Source organism: Solenopsis invicta, chromosome 5 (genome assembly GCF_016802725.1).
Source record: "Solenopsis invicta isolate M01_SB chromosome 5, UNIL_Sinv_3.0, whole genome shotgun sequence".
NCBI classification, from domain to species: Eukaryota; Metazoa; Arthropoda; class Insecta; order Hymenoptera; family Formicidae; genus Solenopsis; species Solenopsis invicta.
This window is the reverse complement of record NC_052668.1, coordinates 28,436,628-28,456,573: the sequence shown is the minus strand read 5'-3', so window position 1 is coordinate 28,456,573 and position 19,946 is coordinate 28,436,628. Positions and strand designations below refer to the sequence as shown.

Here is a 19,946-nt window from a genome sequence, read left to right as displayed (position 1 = left end):
TCTCAAGAAAGCGAATGAATCTTTTTGGAATCAATTATTAACACAACAGAGAACATCAAATTCTCATAAACAATTTCTTGGTTGTTCGGAGAATCTGCACATTCTTGAAAAACATTTAAATTTTCTTTCTAACGATACAAAAGAATATTATGTTTTTTCTGAAAACATGTTTCAATTTTTTCCAAATACTGATGTAGTGCTTGAACTTGTTACTAATAATTACGAGAAGTAAGTAAAATCATGTTATATACTGTAAGATTATATGCATTGTTTATGTTAGGAAACATAATGATATAATATAGTTACATAAGATGTTATAAAAATAGGATATATTTTTTTAAAAGCAGGTTCTATTCGTCAAAACAAGAAAACAAATCTAGATCCTACAATAAATATCATAATACATAAATAAGATATGGGGTAGTTTATCACTATAAAAGTTACTTTAAGAATAATTTAAATAAAAAAGTCATATCTGCATTTTCCCTTGTAAAATGATAGGCTTTTATTACATTGTTTAGTGTTTAAAATTTAAAATTGTATTGTTCTCATAACTTATAAGACGTGTTGACACCTGTATTCTTAATACTATTAAGAAGTGATTAGTGTATAGTTATTTCAATTAACAATTAAATTTAACAATATAATAGTTAAAAATTTTCATCAATTTTTTGAAGAAGAGAGATTCTATGTGTTAAATGTTTCTAAACATCAAAAAATTACTAAATCATTATTTTAATATTGAGAATAATTTTCCAATTTTTTTTGTTTTCATAATTCTTATATAGCGTCCATTATACATTACTGTCTATACTTTAATTGTGGAAAAGAATTTTTAAATCTGTAAATGCAATTAGAAGAACGGCATGCCCGAAAATTAACGTTTCGTTGGTAAAAAAGGACGACTGTAGCATCTTCTTAAGGTTCGCTGATACATGCCATCTCATATATAGATTTGCCTTTTTTGTGACCGTATAATACCTACAGCAAAACAAACTGTTTAAAGAAATGTTATCTTTACAAACCGAATTGATCTGTAAAATAATAACGTTTAGTTGTTAAAACAGACCTACTCCAATCATCTCTTTAAATATATAAATAATTTCTATTACAATAATATTGACATTTATTTTCTAAAATATATGTTTTATCATTCCTACATATGATTAAAATACATATTAAGAACAACAATTTTTACGATCTGTTTTAAATGTATTGTTTAGAATAACCCTTTAGAACAATTAAAGCAATTTTTAATATATTTTGTAGTTTTAAAGATGATCCAGATATTGTTACTTCGCTCATTTACAATAGTTTCACGGAAGAAGAATTTAACAAGGTTAGATCATTATTTAACATTTTGTTTTTTAATTATCTTTTAACTGTAATTATAAAATATTATGTTACAGATAAAAGCATTTGCTGAACAACATAATAAATATTACGAAGAAGATTTAACAAGAAGGAAAATAAAATTGGAAGAACTGAGAAATAATTTGCCGAAATTCCTAGATGCTTTGAAAAATAAACAATCCATCTTAAAATAAATAATCCAACGACTTAAGCAACGATACATCATAATAGGATTTGATCCACGTATAATAAAATAAATAAATATACAAATTGTGAATGTATAAGAAGGAATAAAGTTATTCCAATATATATTATTGAAGTATATATTGTATATTAATATTATTAAACCATGTTCCATAATTCACAATTTATATAATATTAGTTTTAGATTTAAAACAATTTTTTGATTTTCTAAAATGCATTTTTATTTTTGTGTTATATATAATATATATAATTCTAATTATAAAATAGAATTATCCGAATGTCCCCCAAAACTCTCGGATGTATTCCAGATATGATTCTTTATGCCACAAGAAACAACTGTTTCAACAAAACTGCATCCAACAAGTATGTTACAGAATATTAAAATTAACGAAAAGATACTTTGTCGTTCCTAGGCAGCTCGCACCTCACTCGTTTGTACTTTTAATCACTGATCTTTTTCAATACATAATCTCTCGATGTTCGCGAAATCTTGTTTACCCTCGTACCTCACGCGACGACAATTTCCAAACTAACTATAAATCTTCGGAAAGAACCTGAATTTTTGATTCTCTGTCCGTATTATGTATTTCATAAGTAAATATTGCTCTAAGTCATTTTCCACTTAAGGATTTAAAATAACGTCAGTATCGTGTGTATTCTAAGTCATTTTCCCTTTAAGAAGTTAGAATAACTTCGTTAACACTTATTGTGTAAATACGAATTCATTTTTTATTTAAGAACTTGGAATAATTTCAATAAAACTGATCATGCAGGTTCTAAGACATATATTCTTATAAGAATTTATAATAATTCAGACTTAACACAGGGCTAATTTTCTAACAAAGGACCATAACCAAGTGTCCCGCACCGATTTTAATGATGGATATGTTAAAATATAGATATAAATAAGTGACACATATTTTTTTATACGTCACACGTTAAGGGGGTGACACAGCCCTTTGAAGAAAATCGGTATTTTTTTCTCAAAAGAAATTGATTGTCGCAATTATAAGAAATAGAAGAAAAATGTTTTGAATGACAATTGAATGGTTTGAAGAATACATAATAACAAACATAAAAAAATAATTTTTAATTTTTTCTTTAAAGAAACAAGAATTTTCAGAATTCAATCACGGCCCTGTAGTGGAGGAGTTAATTATGAACAGATTAAAAAAACAATGTATTAGATATATTTTTACATATCTACTAAACAACAAAGTTAATAAAATTGTAAGATTAAAATTAAACTCATCCTCTTAAATTTTTTTGACATCATATTAGAATATGCATCTATCGCATCCAATGCTACGAGTAGTTGACATGCTCGGACCGTACCTTGCAAATCAAAATGATGCGATAATTTTGAAGAACATTATTCAAGATCAAAATGGTTTATGTAAACTGTTAACAGAAGGTGATACTTTTGTCCTTGATTGCGGATTCCGAGATATAGTACATGATTTAGAGAAAAAAACGTTTACAGTTTTAAAGCCTGCATTGAAAGGAAAAGAAAAGCAATTGTTAACAAAGGAATCTAATCAGTCTCGATTTGTTACTAAAATTCGCTGGGCAGTTGAATCTGTCCATGAAGTACTGAAACAATAGTATCGTCTTCTGGATCGCAAAATTGATAATAAGTTAATTCCAAAAATTGAAGTTTATTTTAGAATTGCATTTTTGAACAATACTTTTGGGAAAAGACTGCAATCCGATATAGAAACTGCGGATGAAATTGTGCATAGGATGCATGATCAAAAAAATATGGAAAATACTTTGACTATTGAAGAAAAAAGATTGTTTTGCCAAAAACTTCTTTTCCAAAGTATTACATCTGATAATTTTTTGGATTTTCCGGAATTGACCAAAAGAGATATGAAAATTTTATTTACCGGTTTGTACCAACTTTCTCAAGCCATGTCGTATTTGGTAGAAATGGTAGATAAAAATGGAAAATTAAACATAGAGTATGTTAAAGATGAAGAAAGAAAAAATTGTCCTTAAACTATAAGTTCCATCTCGACATATTTCTCGTACAACAAACAGATGTTTCATAAGGTACAAACCAAATAGTATTGGTGTTTCCGGTGTAACCCAATATGCATGTGAATGTGCTAATGGTAGACGAACTGTTGATTGTTGCTCACATATTTCCATAATAATATACTATTTATCTCATGCAAGGTATTTATCAAAAATTTTTAAACCAGCAGAAATACTTAGTAATATATTTGAAAAAGATAATTCTATCCTAGTAATTCAAAATGATAATGAAGATGATTAAAAAAATTTTCTTAATGGTGAGAGGCGAGGGAACTCACCTTAAACAAGCACCCCGAAAAAGGAGTTTGAAAACGTACTGCAACCTCCTCGTGGTAAACTCCGGGATCTATAAGTTTCATATAGGCTAACTGCAGACGTTATTAATGGAAATGTTATGTATTATTACATATTATTATTATATTATTATATATTGCTCTTCAAAACGTCCTTCGACGTTGTGCGATGCCTAAGAACTCCGCCCGTGGTTCCGAGGCTATTTCTATGCTGCTTAGCACTTCTCTATTTTTTCTAAGAGCCAGGTAGCGTCTCAACCCTCAACCTGGAGAACTAGGTAATTTTCTTTAAGGGTTTTTTTCCCTTAAATTGGTTGCCTTACTGGGCTTTTGAGACCAATTTTCCCTTGCCTGTTCCCTAGGTAAGGGCCCTTACAGGGTGCTATCACCCAGGCCAGATAAATCCCGGTTTTTTTACAGAGGTGTTACTCCTCTATCCCTTCTCCTTCCTCCTCTTTTGTGTAACAAGGTCCCAGGCTTGAGACTGATATAGCAAAGTTGTAGTATTATTATATATTATTACCAGAATATTTTGAATAAATGTTATGCAGTAATTAAATCTTTATTTCTATTAATTTTCTTGACAACTAAACATTGCAATACTGCAACAAGGGTAGTATGTAAGTTCCATGGCAACGACCGTCGTACGCTGCGGCGCATCAGGGCCATGGCCGCCCGGTCGGCGCGGCGCGCGTAGCGCAACATTACGTGAATGATTGTTATTTTTAACCATGTTCCCCAACTACAATCAATTTGAAAAAAAATATGTTAAAGTAGAGAGTCTAGAAAAGATATTGTATAAATATAAAAGTGGTACTCCAAAAATATTACAAAAAAGTTTGTAAAATATTTTTTTTACCATTTTTATTTATCACAAAAATTACACAAAATTTCCTTATATTTACCTAAAAGATGTTTACAAGATATATTTTTTTTATTAAAATCGATTCAGCCGTTTTCGAGAAAAACCACTTTTTTATTTCCCCCCTCCATAACTCCATAAAAAATACATTTTTAAGGATATTATTTAAGGAAGTTTTACATCTCAAAAATGCCAACTAACAGTATCAATTTGAGCTCAATTGGTGTGGGAGCAGATTTGACATGCTTATTCCGCTATGCCATTTATTAATTTTTTTATTTTTATTAAATATTTATGGTCATAAATATAACACAATAATTGTCATATTATGACATACAAAAGACATAAAAAATTAAAATTTGCACACTCGTAAAAACATTAAACAAAAGGATTAGAATGTTAAATATGTGATATTATTTTAAGTAATATTTAATTATCTTACCTGTACTGACTTATACATAATTATATTGTATTATATGTTAAACGTTTATAAGATCTATCACTTTCTCACTATAATTTGAGAAATATCACCGATACCGTAACATTCCATTTTACTTAGAAATTATATATCTTAAACAAAAATTAAATTAAAACTTTGGAATAATATTATACAAATAAAAAACTATCATTTATTATATATATTACTATAGTAATTCTTATAACGTCGTTTCGTATTTTACAATAATTAGTTTTTTAAAGTATTAAGAGCCCTAATAGCACTGAGACGTCCACGGGACGTCCTAAGGACGTCCTGTCGGGACGAGCGGTATATCCTGGGAACTACCTGTTATAGTCCCGAAACATCCTGTGGACGTCCCATCGGGAGTCCTAAGGACGTCCATTCGCAATCCTCGGGATATACATACGCATTTCAGGACCATTTTAGGACATTTAAAGAATATCCGCATAAATATATTATTACACTACATAATTCCAATGAGCAAAACAATATTTTAATTACATTTTAAAAAACATTTTTCGTAAAAAAAAGAATTAGGAATTTTCTCTCGAAAATTTCCAAACGGTCACCCATCCAAGTCGCGACTCCGGTGAACGTTGCTTGACCTCCGTGATCGCTGCGAACTGGATCCCTCGTGATGATTTTTTTTTTTTATTAGTTTATTTGCAGGACTTGTTTACAATATTCTTGTTGGAATGTTACAAAATAAACTTGGAAAGAAGAAACATTTTTGTTATCGATTTATCGAATGAGCGGTACGGTGCATAGCACTCTCGCCGCTACGCACAGTATTTTAGCCTATGGCTAATAATTTATAATGATTTCAGTTTTCGATTTTCGTAAATAGGTAATCTACAATGTAGAAGTTGTTATTTGCAGATTATATATATATTTTTTTTCCAGTAAAAAAAATGAGTCCTAATTATTGAAAAAAAACTGGATTTTTTAACACTTTATCATAGAATTGCACATAAATAAATAAATAAGCAACTTATAGGTAAGTAGAAATTATAGTAACATAGTAAGTGTACAATAGTACTTTTTTTTTTTTTCCCCTCCTTCCCGCGTAGAATGAATGAAATGTATATATGTGTGATTATGTATTGTGTGATGTGTGGGTATGTTGTTCGTGTGAGCAGGTGAGTAAGTAAGTAATTGGTATTTTTCATCTGTCTCCGTTCGAGCACGAATCCGTAGAGATCAGCAGAGCTATTATTGCGATGTTGTAATGTATTTATATTATGAATCGGTTAACCACCAATACCTGGATTTCTTGGTTTTTTTCTTTAATTTTTCTTCGTTTGGAATTGAGGTGTCATATCTCCACTGAATTTGTGTATTTTCGCTGCTTGTATGTTCTGGGTAATATATCTTTTTGTTGTTATTATGTCTAGGATAATGATATATTATTGGTACATTTTTATGGTCCTGTATGTATCCTTTTTCATCTAGGTACAAGAAACCTTCTGGGGGTATGTACCCCATTGATAACGCTCTTTCAAAATACATGGGGTTCGGGTATAAGGCATTGAATATTAGACTGTTTTGTTTTATTTTACTCGCTTGTAGGAAATGTTCTCTTGTTAGTTTAATTATGAAATTGTCAATTCTTGGTATGCCTGACTTATCGTATAGACTTTGATTACTGATATATTTTATGAATTCTGACTCTGCCGACCTGTTCACATTCGTGCATGCTCGAAGGCACTTTCTTTCGAACTTCCTGATTCTTTCCATGAGGGCTGCATTAATATTATACCATATAGGGCACCCGTAAGTGATTATGGGTCTCACTAGTAGTTGGTAGCACATTATCTTAATTTTTGGTTTTAAATATCTAGAACGAAAAAGTCTTTTTAAGCGCGTAAATGTGTTGGTTGCTTTGGCCAGTTGAATTTCTACATGGTTTTTGTAATGCAGCCTCTCATCGAGATGGATCCCTAAATATTTAACAGTGTTTTTATGTGGGATTTTTTGTTTTTCGTTGATTGTCGGAGCGCTCTCAATCGCAAAAGTTTTATAATTTTTTTTAACATTACTGTTGGCGTATATTAATGATGGCCTAAATAGGATGGTTTCACATTTGTTTAAGTTAATTTTTAATCTCCAAGTTTCGTAGTAGTATTCTAATTTGTGCAGAATGTTTTGCAAGTTTTCTCTTATTTTCGAGGGTCAGCTATCCGCCACATACACAATCAGATCATCCGCAAATGCTATGGCTTGTGGGTTTTCCGGAGAGTTTAAGTTGAATATTTTAAGAACTTCTGTTGTATAAATATTAAAGAGTACGGGTGAGTTAACTGTGCCCTGTTGTAATCCATTGTTTATTTTGTATACTATTTTTGAGTAAGTTTCTCCATTTGCTGTTACGAATGATCTATTAGATATCATGCTCCATACTAATTTGGTCAGATGATTTGGGAATTTCTTTTTTATTAGTTTGAAAATTAGACCATCAAGCCAAACTGTGTCGAATGCTTTCTCTAGGTCTATTAGGCATGTCCCTAAGCATTTTTTACTGTTCAAAGCCCAATTAATGTCTGAAGTAAATCTATTTACCGCATGGATTGTGGAGTGTTTAAATCTGAAGCCGAATTGTGCTTCTGGAATGATATCATTCATTGAACAAAAAGATGTTAACTGGTCGTTTATTATTGTCTCGAATATTTTGCTGATGTTAGGAAGTAAGCTTATGGGTCTGTAACTAGAAGGGTTGTTTTTATCTTTGCCTTTTTTTAAGATAGCGATTACTTTTGCTTTCTTCCATTTGTCTGGAAACAGTGAATAATTTAACAGGTTATTAAAAATAATGACGTAGTTATAAATTAGGTTTTCTGGTATATTTTTTAATACAATATTTGGTATTTTATCTAATCCTGATGATCTTTTGTTATTTAAAGTTTTGAATCTTTTAGTTAGGTCATACATATTTGTGAAATATTTTTTATAGCTTTCATCAGGTTTGGGATCATCTGCTTTGTTGTCGCTGTTAAATGTGCATATTGAAGTATTACTCGATTTTTCATTTTGAATTTGTTCTTTAAGAGTGTTGATGTTACTATTTATTAGATTGTTAAGCTGAGGTCTTTTGTTATCAGTGATTCTGTTATTTATACTTGCAAAATAAGCACCTAAAATGTTTAATTTATCTTCTAATTTGTTGACAAGGATATTGTCATTTTCATCTTTTTTCATATGTGTGATATTTATATCCGCGTCGTTTAGTATCATGGAGTTAGTAGGAATTTTAAGTGTGGCTACCTCCGCTATGCTTTTCTTCCTAAAGATAGCGTTTAACTGCGGGAACATTTTTGTGATATCGTTTGTAGGGATGTTTTCAATTTTATTTTTCCAATAAGTGTTTATGGAGCTTGCAAATTGTTGTGTTATTTCGGATTTAATATCGTTTAATTTTTCTTTCAGGATTATTATTGTCTGGGTAAAGGAAACTGGCCATTTTCTTTTTAAGTGATGTATTTTAGTGAGAATTTTGTTTTTTTGTTTTTGAAGTTTTCGGATTTTATCATTTATGTAGGGGTTGATTGAATCTTTTTCTTTTATTTTAGGTACTATTTTTTCTATAGCTTCTAATATTTTAGCGTCCGCTTCTTCTAGAAATTCGTTGATTTCTTGAATGGATAAATTTCTATCGTTAGGTATGTTATTTGTAATCTTCTTTTTTAGAGTATTTTTGAATTTTTTCCAATTAGTTTTTCTTAAATTATATTTATAATTTATTAAGCTTGGTTCCAGTTCTATACCGTTTTCTTCCGCAAGGGATATGACAAAGATTATCGCATTGTGATCACTATCATAGGGAATTGTGTCTAAGCTGCAGTCGTTTTCAATATCATTAAACGTTAGTCTTGCGTCAGCCAGTACGACATCTAAGTAAGAGTTACCTTGAGGGTATGAGGGGTACTGAGAACTTAAGAATCTTATTTTGTACGTCGCGTTATTTTCATCTAACCAATTTTTTAGAGCTGTGCCTCTGGGGTTGTTGTTTTCATTTTTCCAGCTAGTATGTTTAGCATTTAAGTCGCCCGCGATTAAGTAATAATTTTCCTGCTGGTTTAATTTTAGTGTTTGGAATATTTTTTTTAGTTCTGGCATAAATTCTTTTTGGTTGCCACATCTCGCATTCGCTGCGATTATATAGAGTGCTTTGTTTGTTTTGAGATTGATTTTAATTATTGAGTGTTCTAATATTTTTTCTTTTTCTGATTCGGTTGATGTTATTATTTCGAATTGAATTGATTTTTTAATTAATATAGCGGTTCCACCGCCTTGTCCTTTTTCGTTTCTATCATTTCTTACTATATTATAATTTTCAAATTTTAATACGTGGTTTTTGTTTAATTTAGTTTCGTTTACTAATACTATGTCCGGGTTTTTTGTTTTTAATAAGTTATATAAAGATGCTCTACGTTGATTTTTGATTATAGAGTTAACATTTATTGATATTATTTTTATTTTTTTCATAATTTGTTTACGATTTGATTGTCTATTAGTTGTATTGAACATTTTGGTTTAGTAGCTTCTCTAGTAAGGAGGTAACTGCGTTAATTTTTATAGAATTATCCTCTACAATTTTTTCTAGTCTATTTAGATTATTTTTTAGATCCAATATTATATCATTTAGTATCATGGGGTTTGCTTTTGAGTTTAAGTTTGAATTGTTGTGATTAGGTTCACTAAATTGACTAAATTGATTTAATGAGATTCTATTATTGGGTGTTGTCCTTTTTGTTATTTGAGCGTAGCTGATTCCTGGTTGTGTCAACGCTCTATTTATTGAAGGATTTATTTTATTGTTATTTCCCTTTTTATTATTATTTAGATTTAGCTCTGTTAATCTTTTTTTATTTTCTACTAGCTTGGGGCAGCCTCTGTATGAGGCCGGATGGCCGAATTCGTTACAGTTCACACAGAATAATTTTTTCTTATCCATTTGTGTATCTGGCGGGTAGCTGCACTCTCCTGGAATGTGATTATTATTACATTTCACGCACCTATATGGTAAATTGCAGTTAGCTGCCGCGTGACCTAATCTCTGACATCGTTTGCATTGGATCACGTCCCTTCGCATTAACTTATCCCAGCTTATAGCTTGGTGAAATAAATATTTTATTTTTTTTAAGTTATTTATCTGGCTTTCTGGTGATAATTGTACTACAAGTATTGGCAAAATTTTACTTTCTTGTTTAGATTTGTACGTTGAAAATCTTAATACTTTTTGGAACTCTATACCGTCTATGCTCTGGGAACGTAATTCATCTAGAACCTCATTTTCGTTATAAGAATTGTTTAGACCTTTTAAGAGAACAGTTTTCGGTTTTTCTAGATTGTCGGTATATGTATAGAACTTCGTATTACATTTAACTAACAGGTCTTTTATTTGTTTAAAATTATCTAAGTTATCTATTTGTAAAATATGTTTACCGTTATTGATACGCTTAATATAAAAGTTGACTATCCCTCTCGTATTTGATTCTATCAGCCTGGTTGTGTCTTTAGGGTCTTGGTACAGGATGTTGATGGGCGGAGGCTTGTCCTTTCTTTGTGGTTTTTGTAGTGTGGTCCTTTGCTCCTGGGACGATGTATCTTGCTGTTTCTTCCTTGCGTTGTTGATTGACGCTTCCGATTTCTTCTTTTTGCTATTGTTGTTACCATCCTGGCTGTTTTTCTCTCGTAGCTGTCTCATGAAATCCAGCTCCTGGTATTCTGTTTCTTCCGTTTCGTGAATCGTATCCTCACAGTCTAGCGCCTCAAATCTGTTGTATGTGGGCACATTCGGTGATGTTTCTCTGCATGCCGTAATTTTTTCTAATTTCTTGTATAGTATTCCTATTTCTGTTTTAAGTAGGTTATTTTCCTTTAGTAATTCAATTATTGAGGTTGAATTATTACCGGCCTCAGATCTTGGTGCTTTTGCTGGGCCAGTCGTGTTATCCTTTTCCTCCTTGGCATTCCCTTTGTTTCGCGCCATGCTTAGGTTAGGGATTACTTTGTTGCGTTTGCTGTCTATTAAGATGGGTAGCTGCTGATGTTTTCTTTTTTGTATTACTTTATTAATTGTGCTATACAGCTTGACTTTCTCAGCCGTACTTTTTTCTTTCTCTTGTTCGGCAGTTACCGGCTCTTTATCCTTGGAGGTTAGGTTTTCAGGATTCTCGTCTTCCTCGCCTAATATCATATTCCAGTCATCGCTTTTATTAGCGATTTCAGTATTTGATCTCTCCAGTGTGAGAGATGCGTCAGGTGTGTCGTTAATAGACAATGTGTTGGCTTTTTATACTTTTTGAAAGCGGACACGTGTGTTGCACAAGTGGGCACCACGAGCGCTCGACGAGAACTCTCCCTCGTGATGATCTGTTAACGCTTTATTCTAATATGTGTATATAACTGATAGATTAAGTAAATTTATATTATTGAAAAGATGAACTATGTATAATTAAACCATATTATTTATATAAACATATATAAAATTATAGTTTTTCTACTGATATTTACAAATGCGGATTAGCATCTGGAATAACTTTTTTGTTATTATTTGTTTAAGAATGCAACTAGAAAATATGTCAATATAATACAATAACTAAATTAAGTATGAAAAAATTTTTATTAAAAAAACATTAAAAAATATTGTCTGCTCATTGAGATGTAGATTGAGGTTTCTTCATTCAAAGATCTATTTTGTCTATTGATACCGTTGTAAAATTCTTTGATATAATTAATATTTGCCCTTACTTTTTGTATCTGAATGTATAACCATTTATATTAAAGAATATTACAACAATTGCAAAGCTGTATTTTCCGCTAAACGCAGCCAATTTTTGATGATATATGAGCAGCGGCTCTAAATCTTTATATGTTTGAAATTGTGAAATTAACATTTAATTATTATACATCAAAGAAATTTTTTTATTTTTTATTTATTCATTAGGGATTAAATATGTGATTAATTATTTAAAAACAATGTATAATTTTAAGTTGATCTTTATGATTCAGAGTAACTGTCATATGTATTATAGGCCTGCTTTTTATTGCTAAAGTAGTGCACATTCTGCGTTAAAAATAATATTTAGGTATATGTTTAAAATTTGGTGAAAGCAAAAAAAAGCTAGTGCAGTCCAATGCAGCAATAAAAAACAAATCCTACTCGTATACTTAATTTTCTGATACAATACAAACGTTTTTTTTTTTATTAAAATAATTTTATATGTTTAAGTGTGATTTACAATAAAAACTTTCCTAAATTCTTTATATACATACTTAGATATTATTTATCGTCTGGATTAACCCTCCGTAGGCAGTCTTGGTCTTTTTTGTTTAAAGCAAAATTCTTAATCTCAAATTTCTTTGCTCAAATTCAAATCTTTATTAAATAAAAGTTTTAACATTGAAGAAGTTAGTTATGATAATGTAGGAATGCGGAAAAGTATTATAACCGTGAATTTTTCTATTTTCCCTTAGCTTTTCTAGTTTGTGTCATATGACACAGAGAGACGGTCAAAGGACGTCCTTAGGATCGACTTAGGATTTGAACGACCTACGGACATCCTTAGGCTCGGCTTAGAACTTAGACGTCTCAAGAACATCGTTTAAATATAGTGTGCTGTATGGACGACTTAAAATTACGTCCAGTGGGTATAATGTAGGCTGTATATAGAATTCCTTTAGTTTATTTAACATTGCTCGGGAAGTCCTAAAATTTTCAGCCTAGTATAATATCTTAAGTTCGTCCCATTATTGTCCCGGGACATTCAGGACAAATTCAGGATCATCCCGAGGACGTCTTTTGCTATTACAGAGGATGCTATAGTGACCGGAGAACTTCCTCGACGTCAGCATTGTAGATTATTTTTTGAGGGAGATCAGGCTATCGCTCTTTGTCCAACGCATAGATCTGTCTTTGTTTTTCGATTCTTTCGCCATCTGCAAAAAGACCTATCAACTACAGTCACTACTCTGCTTGCCATTGTTTACGTGCGCTAAGCGAAATTTATACACGTACAGCTGTTTACATGTTAAACTTTTTTGTTAGGCTTTTGACTGAAATGACACACAGTCAGTGTTGTTCGTTAGAGTTTTCTAAAGTGCGGCCTGGTCTCATTTCATACATATGAGCTACAGAACTTTAGTAAATGACAAAAGTTAACCTTAGTTGACAGATCAGCGAGCCGAAAGTGAATAAATTTTTAACTTTTTGTTCGATTTTCTCGTAAAATTTACCAGCCCGCACTTTGTTTTGGTGCGTACTTTTATTATGTAAAAAGATTTTGTGATCTGCAGAACCAATTTAAAATTAATGAACACTGTAATGTGTCGGTAATTCCCGTCACTACAGCATCCTCTTAATAGCACTGATAAAATAAACCTTAAGAACAAAAATTTTAATCGTCAAAAGTCATTTTTTGTCTATTAAACCACAATTATTTCGGAACTGTGACAGGTCAGTGAAAATTGGCTTGCTATATCGTTTTTAGCATTGAAAAATTTATAAGAACCATTTTATCTCTTTCAAAATGATAAAAAAGATACTTTTTTGCTAACTACTGTTGTCGGGAGGGTCCCAGTTGCGCACAAACCCAATCGGACAACACCAATGATAGCAGCCAATACCTAGAGTATTTCCGTTGGTTGGGTTAGATTAGATTACGTGATTAATGGTGTCTGATGTGGCTGTGCGCATTTGGGGCTCTCCCGTGTTGTCTAAGCAAATCATGATTTATAAATAAAGGAGAAAGGGAGAGTATGGCACCTATTTCGGCTTCATTAAATAACTTTGTTAATAATTAGTAATTTTTATTGAAACTCAAATGATTATATTTGTTAAAGTGTTGTGTAACAGAATGTATACTCAAAGTAATGAAATATTTATTACTTAGGATGTGATTTATAAAAACGTGACTCACCGGCGTAATCGATGGAAAAGGAAAAATAATGGTAATATGGTTATCTCAAAAGTAAATTTTGGTTTAGTTTAAAATTTACTTTTCATTGTTTAGAATTTTTCTTATTTTGAATTTTATGTTTAAATGAATTTTGTGTTTAAAAACATTCAAAGTAACTTTAGAATTATCATTTTATCTTTGTTTAACATTAAACACCAAAGATAAAATGACATCTCTAATGTTTCTGAACAGAGCCCTTTAGTGCGATAATCAAATCATCGAAGAAATAATTTGATATGAAAATTTCGCTTGAAAAATCGCAGTAGCAAAATCACACATTTTTGTTTAACTTTGCATAACTTAAAAGGTGTACAGTGATGGACAGAATAGTTGCAATACCTAACAATTAAGCGTAGCCGTAACGTCCGTAGTAGCCATAATCCTTCTTTTCCTCTATTAATAAAATTTAATTTCCGAGAAAAAAATTAGATCTCGGTTTAAGAGATCTATATTGCTATTGAAATTTTTCGTTTACATAATTACTCATGTGTCAGCATAGAAAAATCTAATGTTCAAGAAGTAAAGAAGCAAATTATAAATTTATAGATAGTTAACCGCAACACATTTTTGCTCAATCTATGCGCGGCAAGCATTTCCGTGTTGGGATAAACCTGCCATAAAAGCGACCTTCGAGCTTTTATCAAGCACTATCCCAATTATACAGTATTATCGAATATGCTATCCCTACGATCAGAAATTGACGAAGCCGACGGAAAATTATGGACATACTTTGAGACAACTCCTATTATGTCTACTTATTTATTAGGATTCGTGATCGCTGATTATGGTTATGTCTCAAATTTGGACGGTTCCTGTACAGAAAATGGATCATATTGCCATTCCACATTACGGCAGTAGGGTCAATAAAAACAGGGGCATGATGCTTTACACGCGAGTGTAAATATTTCAATGAAGATAATTCTTAAGAAATTATTCTGGTCTAGAGCACTGAAAAAAATACATTTTTCTAACTTTTTTTAAAACTTTATTTTTTAACAGAAAGGCTAGAACAGCTAGGCTTTTGGTACTGAGCATATGTAGGGGAAAGGGGATAAGAAGACAATATTAAAATATGTCGATTATTCCTCATTTGTATGATAATGTAAAAACAATAATCTATTTTTTTTTACTAAATGTTTATCATTTGTAAAAATTATAAGCTGTTGAGAGATCACCTCGAAGTGATCTCATAAATCGGATTATTTTTGGCTAATCTGTGATATCCGTCGCCAGTTCTTAGGAGATCGTTACTTAATAACTCTTTCACAACAGATGTTTAGCATCGAGGGTGTCACGGTCGTCGACTGTCTGCGTTTTTTGTTCATTAACGTTTGCTTCCGGGTGAACCCGGCACGTGTCAAGCGTAAAGCAACCGCGTCAATTTGAACGACAAATTATAACTTGCGCGGCTAAAATGAACCACTTGTTCATGATCTGCGGCTGTTTGGCCGCATCAATATAAAAAAAAAAGAATTGTTACTCCACAGTAGCAATATATTCACTGGTGTTTTAAGAAAGTACATATCTATTAACACTATCAAAAAACTGTTATGTTATAATATGTAAACATGTGCATGTAATTATTACTGCTTGTCCTAAGTAAATTATTCAAATATTCAAAATAAAAATGTAACAATAGTTAAGACACAGTTTTAAAAATAAAAATCAATATAAATCTTATTTTACTTTAAACTATCTATTTGTACCTACGTTTTTAAAAGTATTTTATATTCTACTTATTACTTTTTAGCTGCTTATTTCTTCCGAATATTATCGCATTTCTTGACGGAAGATGTGTTTCGAAACGACTTAATAAAATACCTTTAAGCACAGTCAGTACCATAAATTTTTAAGACATTCATTATTTTATTAAAATTTTTACGTGCTAAAGAAATAAATTAAAGTTGAAAGAGAGTACCAATAATTTCACGTATCATTGAATTTAGTGCATACAGCAGTGCTACATCAGACGATTTATGGAAGGCATTGCAAGACGCTCTCAATGAGTCAGATGTACCGCATGACGATTTTAAAGTAAAAGACGTAATGGACACTTGGTTCAAATAGGCGTGGTATCCTCTCGTTACGCTTTATCGAGATTATGCTACAGGCAAAATCAAAATAACGCAAGAAAAATTTACACCTAAAAACAATTTTAACTATAGAGGAAACAAGATAGAGGCATGGTAGATACCTATAAATTTTGCAACGCAAAGTAACTTGGACTTCTCGTCTACATTAGCCACCCATTGGCTGAAACCGCAATACAATTATATAACATTCAATGGAGTAAACATTAATGACTGGATTGTTGTAAATAAGAACCTGACAGGTAAATATATTTTAATCTGTATATTTTTAAAATTTTAAACTATTCTTTGAATTACTATTACGTTTCTAATAAGTTAATAGTGATTAAGAGAGGTATAAGTCAGTATAAAATATTGAATTGATTATTTAATTAATAAGTCACTTACATGTTCTTGCTCCTAACAAAAAGAATTTTATCGTGTAAATTACGATGCAACCAATTGAAATTGAATGCAACCAAAAAGAATCACTGCTTTTCTTAATTCTGACAACTATGACAAGATCCCAGTTTTGAATCGTGCACAAATTCTTGATGACGTTTACAACATGGTGAAAGCTGAACGGCTTGAATTACTTACTTTTATTAAAATTAAAAATTATTTGTCACGAAAAACTGACCCTGCACCATGGTGGAAAGTTCTTAATAACATTTGGGAATTTAATGATTATTTGCGATTACCCAAAGGAGAAGCAGTCTTTAAAGTAATATATGTACATTGCCGTGCAATGATTTGAAGAGCCTATAGTAGATGGCTGACTTATCGACGCCACAGTCTAACATTATATAATATATGCTAGACTGTGCTGTCGGTAAATTAGTCATTTATTAGGCTCTTTGTTGCACCGCACTGTACTCGTATATCACAGTTCAACACGATATTATCACGGAACCAAGTTATTGAGTTAATTTAAATTAATAAACTTAATGAGACAAAAAGAAAACTTTTGTATAACAATATATTGCACAAATTGTTATACATTAAGCCTCTAGCGTTGAAAATAATTCTTAAACAGTTGTTAGAAAAATAATAAGTAATTTTACAATTTATCTTTATATTGCTAGTGTTAGCATGATTATTATAAAATATTTTTTTTTTGCCATTTTTATCGAATTTGATGCGTAAACTATTTGAACGTATCGACAATGAAGGAAATCCTGGTGATCTTTTGATTGAAAGTCTTAGAATGCATGTGTACAAATATGAATGTGTATATGATTTTTCGGATTGTCAAGCAAAAATTACTTCTAAATTACTTGCATATGTGGAAGACCCAATCTCAAATAAGTAAGTCTTATTGAAAGATATATTTAAAAAGATTATAATTTCAAATTTAAAGAAACGTGCAATGGCAAAAACAATTTTTTTGCAACGAATATAAAAATTTATCTTTATTTGCAAAATATGACAGCCAAATTCTAAGTCATTAATTTTAGATACGTTATTCATCGAACTTTTATTTAATGTTAAATGGCATATAACGCTAATCTTATCGATTTAGTATGTATAATATTTTACATAATACGTTGTTAAGAGTTATCACTGTTTAATTTTTATTAAAGGTAGTATAAGGTACAATAATTATTTCTTTTTACCAAATTAAAATAAAATATTATTAATCTTTTTTATATTATCATTATATTTTACTAAAGTAACGAAGGCTACTAGAATAGTGAAGTAAAATAAAAGTATACTTAAAACATGTACTCTTAAGCAAATTTTATTTAATTACTATTATTTTTTTCCTAGTGAACCGTTATTTCAGCAAGAAAAGCTATATTGCTTTGGTCTCATAAAGGCAAATAAATCTCTTTGGGAACAATTTATGCAAGCACAACAGAGAACATTCAAACCTCAAGGGCAGTTTCTTGGTTGTTCAGAGAATTTACACATTCTTGAAAAACATTTAAATTTTTGTTTCAAGTATGAGGGAGCATATTCCCATGACCTCTTCAATAATATATTCACAATTTTTCCAACTACTGATATAGAGCTTAAGTTTTTTATTAATAATCACGAGAAGTAAGTAAAATTACTTTGTATACTCGTATATTGTAGTAAAGATTATATGAACTATTTACTTTGAAAAATATAATTGAGTAATTTAATTATATAAAATGTTATAAAAAGTGCGTTACATGATTTTTTGAGAGCAGAATGTATTTGTCAAAACAAAAAAACAAAAGATTTAATGAACACAGATTCTATAACAAATATTTATTAAGTTATAGACCAGTCTTTATACTAAAAGGTGTTCTAAGTATTTAAATATGAAAAAAATTATGTCTGCATTTTCCCCTAATTGCAAAAGAATAACTTAATAATTGATTAATGTTTAAACAACTGTTTACTATAGAATAAAAAAAATGTTCTGCGCCTACAAGACCTATTAATACATTTTAAATTACGTTTGTACTAAACACTCGATAAACTTTTACGTATAAAGCAATTGATAAAACTGTATAGGTAACAAACTGCTGTTGATAAAAATTATGTTGCATTAATATTTACTGAATTTTGATTTTATAAAAGCAAAATGGTATTCCGATCACTCTTTTCCTTTCTCTATTAATGTTACTTCAGACACTGTATAAATCATGTCAATAGTTTTAACAATATTTTGTAGTCATTCATTGTTATTTAGGATTGTATTTAATAATAATTAATACAAGTTTTAATATGTTTAACAGTATCCATGAACCATTAATTCTTCGGAGAATCATTAACAATAGTTTCAGGGAAGAGGAACTTGACAAGGTTATACAGCATTATTAAACATTTTATTGTTGTATGATTTTTATCTGCAATTATGAAATATTTTGTTACAGATAAGAGCATTTGCTGAACAATATAAAATCAATATACAAACGGATTTAAACAATAAGATGTTATAGGTGAAAGATTTGATGTGTTAATTTAAACTAAGAAGAATGTGTAGATGTCGCGCTTGATTTAGTTTCTTCCCTTCTTCACTTCTTACGTTCTCTGTTACGCACGCTCGCGCCCTTTTTTTTCCCCTCTCGCTAAGTGCATGTATGTAAGACTTATTCTTCTTATCACAAGATTGTACTTTATTTTGTCACTATCAAGAAGTGTATACAATAAACAGTTCTTACACGGAAACAAGTAAATACCTTGTGTATTTTCTTTCGTAATTGTTTGATTTGAACGCATAGATTAAACGCGTTAAGACTAACTTGAACATAAGAAAGCAATCTTAGACAAAATGAACAATAATTTGTTGAAATTCTTTGGTGTTTTAAAAAATATACAGTCAATCAATACGTTCAGCAATGATACATCATAATCAGATTTAATCTAGATTTATAATAAAAGAATAAAAAAGGGTGTACAAATTGTATATATTATATATAAGAAGAAATAACATTTTAATATAGCATTATACTGTATATATTGCATATTAATACCATTACATGATGCTTTTTAATTCACAATTAATCTAATACTAATTTTAAATAAAAAATGTTTAATGCTTGAATTTCTAAAACGCGTTTTTATTTTTATTTTATGATTCTCATTATCCGTATATCCCCCAAAAGTTTCGGATGTATTCTAGATATAATTCTTTATTTTATCGCGCTCAAAAACGTGATCTTGCAAGTACAACCACAATTTTTTGGCTGCAAGAAGTTAACTAAGCTAAACGATTATCAAATATTGTGATTT

General features: G+C 30.4%; 2 protein-coding genes across 2 annotated transcripts in view; both read left to right on the top strand.

Annotated features, from left to right (window-relative positions):
- The window catches only part of LOC113004410 (aminopeptidase Q-like), a 64,210-nt gene that overhangs the window by 18,008 nt on the left and 26,256 nt on the right, over nt 1-19,946 (top strand). The window lies entirely within an intron of this gene.
- On the top strand, nt 21-1,669 carry LOC113003016. The gene is made up of 3 exons (XM_026130629.2): nt 21-228; nt 1,270-1,339; nt 1,410-1,669. The coding sequence occupies exons 1-3, from the start codon at nt 167-169 to the stop codon at nt 1,545-1,547; spliced, it is 270 nt and encodes an 89-aa protein (XP_025986414.2). The 5' UTR covers nt 21-166; the 3' UTR covers nt 1,548-1,669.

Bases quoted from the DNA above. Each gene is read 5' to 3' on its own strand.
- LOC113003016 (XM_026130629.2), top strand. From the start codon at position 167: ATGTTTCAATTTTTTCCAAATACTGATGTAGTGCTTGAACTTGTTACT. The intron at 229-1,269 runs GTAAGTAAAATC...TATATTTTGTAG, and splicing joins GTTACTAATAATTACGAGAA to TTTTAAAGATGATCCAGATA. The intron at 1,340-1,409 runs GTTAGATCATTA...ATTATGTTACAG, and splicing joins CGGAAGAAGAATTTAACAAG to ATAAAAGCATTTGCTGAACA.